Below are 8,414 nucleotides of genomic sequence, written 5' to 3'. Positions count from 1 at the left end.
CTGTCGGTAAGAATCTCTTCACCACTGGAAGAATTCACAATTAAACAGCAACCAGACAACACCACACAGGTCTCCCTCCTCCCAGCTCCACATGACCCGCTCTCCCTTCTCCCACTCCTTCAGGGCTAAGGCAACCAATGTCCAACTAAGGACGGAATATATTGTAACTGGGTTCCCTGTGCAGTTTCCCCATCAGTAAGTGGTTGGTTACTGGAGGAGGGGCAGTAATGAGGGAGGGTCCCACTGTGGGAGGGGCAGAACTGAGGGAGGGTCACACTGTGGGGGGAGGCGGCACTGAGGGAGGGTCACACTGTGGGGGGGGCAGTACTGAGGGAGTGTCACACTGTGGGAGGGGTAGTACTGAGGGAATACTAAAGACTTTTATTTATGCACATCGACCCAAAGCACCTTGCAGCGTAATTACTTTTGAAATGTATAAAATGCAGCAGCCTCCTCCCTCACAGCAAGTCCCTGTTAACTGCAATGTCATCATGGCCAGATAATTAGTGTTTAGCAAGGTTGATTAAGGGGTGAAATTTGACCCTGGCAACAACCGCACTCCTCTGAATTGATGCTGTGAGAGCAGACGAGGCCCTGATTTAATGCTCCACCTGACAGCTGAGACATCGGACAGAGTAGCACTCCCTTGGTGCTGCTGCGTCCGAGTCGAATTTTAACGCTCAGGTTGCGAGGTAACTGAGTCACAGCTGATGCCACAGTTGATCAGAGACATAGGGCCTTGCTTTCTGGGACATCCCAGGATGAGGTGTGTTCCTGGCCAATGAACCCGAGAGTTCCTTGCTCATGAAAGCAGTTGGAAGTATCCGAAGTTACGCAAGATACCTCACTGCATTTTACTGCCAATAAAATACTTTTGAAGTGGAGTTGTTTTTCTAATTTAGGATGCATGACACAGCAAGCTCCCAATAAATATTGACAGGACACCAGGAATGAATGTACCACTGCCGTTTTTTTACATCCTCTCAAAGTACAGTGATTCTCAGTGTAACATCTTGTCCCGAGAGACTGCCCTTCTGACAGCACAGTGCTGAAATCAGCTTCAGTTGATCCACTTGTTTGGCTTCTTGTTAATTGATTGGGGCTTTTTCGCCCGTCAGCATTTCAAGTCCTTCTTAGCTGAAGGACTGACCTTTCCTGCTTTGAATTCGATTTACCATTAAGATTCTCCTCCAGGGATACAACAGGGAGGAAGGGGATGAAGGTTGTGCAGAAATCAGAGTCTCACTGTCAGAAATATTTTGCAGTGGTTGCTAAACTGGTAAATTGGTTTATTATTGTCACATGTACCGAGGTAAACTGAAAAACTTGTCTTGCATACGGTCCATACAGATCAATTCATTACACAGTGCATTGAGGTGCACAAGGTAAAAACAATAACAGAATGCAGAATAAAGTGTTATAGTTACAGAGAAAGTGCAGTGCAGGCAGACAATAAGGTGCAAGGCTATAATGAGGTAGATTGTGAGGTCAAGAGTCCATCTTATCGTACTAGGGGACTGTTCAATAGTCTTATATCAGCAGGATAGAAGCAGTCCTTGAGCCTGGTGGTACTAATCTAGAATATTAAATTTGCCAAAATGCTCTTTGATAGGATAGAAATATGAATTACAATCAGTAATAACAAATCCCATTATCTCAATAGTTGGATGACTGACATTAGTCTTAATCATATTATGTAGTTAGGGCAGGAGGTACAGAAGCCTGAAGTCCCACACCACCAGGTTCAGGAACAGCGACTTCCCTTCAACCATTCGATTCTTGAACCAACCGGCAAAACTCCAATCACTAAAGTTTAGCAACACTATGGCCACTGCACTAAAATGGACTTCATTTTTTTTGTTCTAGTTGTGTTCTTGCTTTTAAAATTTGTGTATAATTTATGTTTAATTTGTTTTTCTGGTGAATGCTGCTTCTATGATGCTGTGTGCCTGTGATGCTGCTGCAGGTAAGTGTTTCATTGCACCCGTGCACACATGGACTTGTGTCTCCAACAATAAACTCCACTTTGACTGTGTTGAACTCTTGTACACTCTGTCAGAGCTGACAGTCCGTGGGATTCTGTTAATTCTATGTGTTGGTTGAATGTGACTAAAGTCACACCCATAGTAATTAAATCCACACCTGGCCCGCCTTTGTAGAGTGTGTGTGTCACTCAATGCAGGCTGCCACAAGCTTTTGTCTCACTTCAAGGAACAACCTATGTTTGCTGAGTTTTCCACACCTGGCAGAGCAACCAGAACAAGCGTTTTCATCACACAGACTTCAGCAGTTCAAGGAAGGAGTTCACCGCCACTTCACAAGCAGTGAAGGATGTGCAGTAAATGTTGGCCTTGCGCCCATCCCATGAGTCACGACAGACTCCAGCGTCTTCAGGAGGGCACACCAGTAACACTCCGTAACCAACTCATAATCCAGCAACTCGTAAAGAAGTGAACCACAGGTAATGGAGGCCATTGAAGCTCAGTCCAAACTGTAAGGGTGACACCTGTGAGTGCCGCATAGCTGGCTGTCAACCCAACCCAGAGGCCAACAATCTCTCACTGGGGCAGTTATAATCTTGCAGCTGAATCAGAGGTTCGAGGTTTGTCCCTGTTGGTGGAGCAGTCCCCCAGGGCTAATGTACAGTGGGAGGGGTGGCACTGAGGGGTTAGTGAGGGGGGGAGGGGTCACAGCACCATGGGAGGATCAATACTGAGGGAGCGCAGCACTGTGGGAGGGGCAGTACTGAGGGAGTGTCAGTGGGAGGGGCAATTCTGAGGGAGCGCCGCACTGTGAGAGGGGCAGTACTGAGGGAGGGTCACACTGTGGGAGGGGCAGTACTGAGGGATGGGTGTGCTGTACAAGGTACATTACTAAGGGGCTCCTACACTGTGGGAGAATCTGTACTAACAGTCTACTCCATGGTGGGAGGGGCTTTTCTATGAAAATGCAGAAGACTTGTACTTATTCAGCACGTTGACACAAAGCAATGAGGTGTCTCTGGATGCTCAGTTACAGGGTTTTCTAAAGCAAGCGTGCACACAGCAATGTGACAACCCTCCAAGAACATTTCCAAACAATGTTTAATATATTATAAAAATAGGCCAGGTCATCTGTTGCTCTCCAACATAACGTAAAGGCAGTCAGGCCCTCATCAGACGACCCCTCTGACAGCCGACATTAAACTGCTTCCAATTCATTCACTGGCAGCTTGGCTGTTTGCATGCTCCTCGGGGTCGATGTTATAAGCTGCTAAAGGTCTGATCTATCCTAGCATAGGTTTCATTTTCTGTAAAGATCTTTATCTAGGAACTTACCTGGAAAAGGGGATGCAACATCTCTCTATCTGGGAATTTCTGCTTGGAATGGTTGGCAGTGGTGACTGATCTGGAATGTTATTCACCTCAAAATGTTCTTTGACAGAATGAAAATTTGGACTATAATCTGTAATAATAAATCCCAGCCTCTGCAGGGCTGTGTGCTCCCAGTAATGTTATGCGTTTAAGAATACATTGAGCTGTTTTGCAGTGATTTACCCAACTGTTGTAGGGGGCTGCACTGATTCCAATCAGTATCCGAACGTGCTCAATGCTGTGAGGTCACACTCATGAGAATTAATCATTGCAGTTCTACTGAATGTGTACGGCTCAGTAAATGCTGCCGAAAACATCTGTCTGACTACACTGCATAACCATCATTCCCCATACTGGTTACTTTGAAACATTCTCCAGATTTCTCAGGAAATTGCACGATGGAAGCAGTTCATGAGGATGGTTCACAACATCACCACCGCTGGTGGACATTGGGGACGGGTAATAAACCCAGCATACATCAGTGGTCCCCCACGTCCTGTGAATGAATTAAGAAAATTAACACAGCAGCCCTGCGGACTCTGGGCCTTGAGTGGACATTCTGGAGACAGTTTGTAACGAATTTGTTCAGCCAAGTAACAATTCATAAGCAAAAAACAAACTGCTGGAGGAACTCAGTGGGTCGAGCAGTATCTGTGGGGGTAGAAGAATTCGGGTTGAGATCCTGCATCAGCTACGATTCACAACGCTGTTTCAGGTTACCTGCTGTGTCCCCAGTTACCATTCAAAAGCACCTCCTTTATTGTGTGAAGCTGTTTACTACAGTCTCCCATCACTCTGCCTCCTTGGAGCCTGGGTTCACAGGGGCACGGGTACTTCAGCAGGCAGTTGAACAATGGGGAGGAGAAGTACTCAAACACTAGTGGGAGCAAACTGACCCCAACTATCCAGCGGATGGGTTTATTGTTACAGATTATAATCTGTCAAAGAACACTTTGGGAAGTGCAACATTCCAGATGGGCCCCGACTGCCAACCATTCCAACTCAAGAAATTCCCAGCCACACTGTTTATTGTATGAAAGGCTGCATCTACCACAGGACAAGCCCCAGGACTATCTATCTGTCAGTACAGCCCTCTTTCAGCACTGCTGTGTAGATCCCACAGTCCAGCTTCTATGCCAGAGTGGACTCTCTCATTACTGCTTCCACACAGTGCAACGCTGCCTCAATGGTCCAGCTCTCAGAGGAACCTCAACCCATGATTGACCAACTGAGATCAACTGAACCCAGCCGCGATGTTCACTCCTGGGTAAGGCTGCATCAGGTTAGTGAAGAGGCGGCAGGGGGAGCTTGTGTGTCATACCATGATGGAGGGCACTATTACTGGTCAATACAGTGCACGGCAGCCCTACATACCCCGCTGCCCTTGCTGTGCTGTTATCAGCTGGTGACTGGTGGGTCTAGGATGTCAGAGCAAAACATTTCTGGACCAAACGGACGGATCAAAGTCGGGACGAGACCCCCCATTCCCACTGAATCAGGACTGAGAATGTTTTTGTGTGTAGCTCAGGGAATGAACTGGATATGGATCCATTCATTCAATCACTTCTGCAACTTTGGTTTCAAAATTCCAATTTATATTTTACTTGTGAGAGATTGAATGTGATTGGGTAAAGAAAAACCAGCAAGTTCCGAGCACAAATTGTCAGGACCAATGGAGGAGTTTTACCCTGATCTATCCCAGGCCAATTCTATTGCTGCCCCTCCCCACCTCTTCCTTGCACTCTTAACTATGGTGAAACAGCTCCTACACTACAGGAATGGAATACACTTTCTTCCAGCAACAATCACACACATCTACACATAACTATGTGGTACATATTAATCAAGAGATCTGGAGCTGGTATATTCAAGACAAGTTGAGAAAACTGTTAAAAACAAGGAAATCTCAGGCTTTATAAAGCAAGGCAAAAAATATGGCAAGGAAGCAAAATTAAACCCTTCTAAAACTTGTGTTCAGTTTTGGGAACCACACTTTAGATAGGATGTCAAGGCCTTAGATACAGTTCTGAGGAGATTTTACTAAAATGGTAACAGAATGAGGGAATTCAATGTGAAGATGAGTTAGCCTCCTTATACCAGAGGAGGTTAATGGGAGATGTTAAGGTGATGTCCAAAATTATGTAGTTAAATGAGGAGAAGCTGTTTCTAGTAATAGTAGGGTTGTTAGTCACGAGGTTCAGATTTTAGATAATTAACAAAAATAGAGAATTGAGAAAGTTATTTTCTTTCATTCTTGTCTTAATCGGGAATACGTTACAAATAACTTTCAATGGGAAACTGAATACATAGAGAAGGGAGTGCTACTAATTAGAATGTTCTCTTAAAGAAGTGCTGCAGGCAGAATGGATCAAATGACCTCCTTCTGTGCTGAGACTATGGCACACACACACACGGAGTTGTTCTATCTTTGCTTTCTTCTTGAAGTAAACTGCAGGAAAGGTTCCAGATTCCCTCTGAACTTCTGTAAATCCTCTGATCTCAGCTACTGTGCTGTCAAGAGCTTCTGGGACTTCCTTCAGCATCCCCCGCGTCCGTGCAACTCCGTAAATCCAACTCCCGTGGGCAACAGCTGGCGGATAGGGTCAGCAATAAGGTTTCATTTGGGATCAGGGTCACTCCAGCCCTGGTCTTCACTCACCAGCCAGAGGCAGTCACTTGGATAAGGCTGGAGATCCCAGTGAAACGGTGACCCAGGTTCAAACCAACGTGGGCACAGCAATGGAGCCGAGCCCTCAGGGGAAGATGAAGTGGGTAAGGGGGATGATTTTATTTCCAATTTAATAAATAACAGTCCATCTGATGTTCTGATTGTTTTAATAATGGTGTAAACCTGAGTGTCTGGTCACCCTTCACCCATCCCAGGACCAGGCTGATCTGCACCCAATCCCTTCCTGCCCCCAAACCCCACTTTCTGCCTCAATAACGTGCACTTTATTTAAGCTCTCTTCTATTTACAAAGTCTCTGCTCCCACGGCTTCAGCGTGAGGTTAGAATATCAGGCAGCCCCAGCCGTCCTGGGAGCCCTGAGGGGAACAGTCTCTCACCCCGGGGACGCTCCTTCTCCTCCTGCGGGGGCCCCCGCTGTAAACCCCCGGCCTGGGGCTCGTCGGCGAGCCGGGTCTCCGCCGCCCTCCGGCCCGGCTCCCGTCGGGGCACAGCCGCGGGCCGGCCTGGAGCCTGCCGCCGTGGCCCAAGGGGGAGGCCGGGGGGCAGGCGGCCTGCGCCACCGAGAGCTGCGAGCTGTCGCGGCTGCTGGAGCCGGGGCTGCCGGGGCTGCTGCTGCTGCTCTCCTCCTCCCCGGGGGTCGGCGAGCGGTCGAGGCCGGACTCGGAGGTGGAGGGTTCGGAGCAGCTGCTGCTGGGCGTCCCGGACTCGGTCTGGGTCTGGGCGTCCGACAGGCTCACCGTCCGGCAGCCGCGGCCGCGCAGCATCGGCTCCCAGGGCCCGGCGGGCTGCCCCCGGCCTCGGCCCCGAGCCTGGGCCTGGGCCCACACCTTCTGCTGCTGCGGGGGGGCCGAGGCCAAGCGGCGGGCCGCCAGCAGCCGCCTGTCGACGCGGGTGTCGCCGTAGGTCCGCTTCAGGGGCAGGCCCTTGTCCCTCGGCGGCCTCTTGCGGCGCCGCTGCTGCTTCGGCCGCCGCCTCCGCTTCTGCTCCGCCGGCCGCCGCTCACTCACCTCCGCCGCCTTCCTCTTGCCGCGGCCCTTGGGCCTCGGGCCTACGTCCTCCTCCTCCTCCTCCTGGTTGCCACGGCAACCGGAGGCCTCGCCCAGCTCCGTGCACCAGGCCGCCCGCGGGGCCCCGGCCTCCCCGGCCCGCTGCCGCCGGCACTCGTACTCGAGGAGCCTGCCGCCGGCCCGCAGCTGCAGCTCGCCGCGACTCGGCTCCGACCGCGGGCGGGAGGCCTCGCCGTCCAGCGGCCGGGAGCAGCCGTCGCCGCCGCTCACCCTCTCCATCGCCTCTGTCGCCTCGCTCCGGCCGCCCTACTGCCGCTGGGGCCCGGCCGCCGCTGCCCCGGCCCGGGGTGCCGGCCCGCTGCCCGCCGCTTGCCTTCGTCGGGACCCTGGCATCGGACTCCGCCGCTCACTCGGCATGGCCGCGCTCACCGTGACACCAGTCCAGCCTCCGCCGAGACCTGAGGGAGAGCAGGGCACACGATGGGCTGAAGGGCCTGTGTCAGTACAGTATGATGTGGTAGAGGCGGCTACAGTTACACCGTTGAAAGACATTTGGACAGGTACATGGATAGGAAAGGTTTGGAGGGATATGGGGCTAGCTCAGGAAGCTACTGTACCTTGGATCAGATGGGCTGAAGGGCCTGTTTCCCTGCTGTATCACCCTGGTGTATTCCCCACACCCACAGTTCCGGGCAGCAGACAGTCTTTTTACGGTACTGACTCCCCCTCACATTACTGATTGTATTAAAGCACGTCACTCAAACAGCCCTTTTAAAAAAACACACAATAAAACATTGATTAGACCTCCGGTCACCACACTATAGGAAGGAAGGGGCCGCACTGGCGGAGATTCCACAAGATGTTGCTTGGGATGGAGCTTACTGTTATACAAAGAGACTGGATTGGCTGGGTTTTTGTTCACTGGAGTGGAGGAGGCTGAGGGGAGACACGATAAGAGGTAGACAAAGTTATGAGGGGCATTGATGGGATAGATACGGGAAATTTTTTCCCCATAGCAGAGCTGTCAAAAACTAGAGGGTTCAAGGTGAGGAATGAGAAGTTTAGAGGAGATCTAAGGAAGAACTTTTCAATCCAGAGGGTGGTTAAAATTTGAAATCCATTGTACGTGTGACACAGGCAGGTATAAACAACATTTAAGTATCTATTCCAGCAATTGAATCCCCCACATTGAGGGTTTTGGACCTTGGGCTGGTAAATGGAAATAGTTTAAATGGGTAAAATTTGATGGTCCACATGGAGATGGTGGACCATAGGGCTTGCTTTGTTCTGTATGACTCTAATCAATTTTCCCATATCTCCTTACAACATAAAAGGCCATTTGACCCACTGACCAGCTCACAGATCA

The 8,414-nt window shown here is 50.2% G+C and overlaps 1 protein-coding gene across 1 annotated transcript; it reads right to left on the bottom strand.

Annotated features, from left to right (window-relative positions):
- Positions 1-1,324: 1,324 nt before the first annotated feature.
- LOC127584445 (synapsin-1-like) lies at positions 1,325-7,874 on the bottom strand. Its single transcript, XM_052041261.1, has 2 exons — positions 7,666-7,874; positions 1,325-7,506 (listed from the first exon to the last, which is right to left on the bottom strand). Exon 2 carries the CDS (start codon positions 7,325-7,327, stop codon positions 6,362-6,364), a length of 966 nt encoding a protein of 321 aa, XP_051897221.1. The 5' UTR covers positions 7,328-7,506; positions 7,666-7,874; the 3' UTR covers positions 1,325-6,361.
- Positions 7,875-8,414: the final 540 nt, after the last annotated feature.

This window comes from Pristis pectinata, chromosome 29 (genome assembly GCF_009764475.1).
Source record: "Pristis pectinata isolate sPriPec2 chromosome 29, sPriPec2.1.pri, whole genome shotgun sequence".
NCBI classification, from domain to species: Eukaryota; Metazoa; Chordata; class Chondrichthyes; order Rhinopristiformes; family Pristidae; genus Pristis; species Pristis pectinata.
Note: the sequence above shows the minus strand (reverse complement) of the source record. Positions and strands in the feature narration are given on the sequence as shown.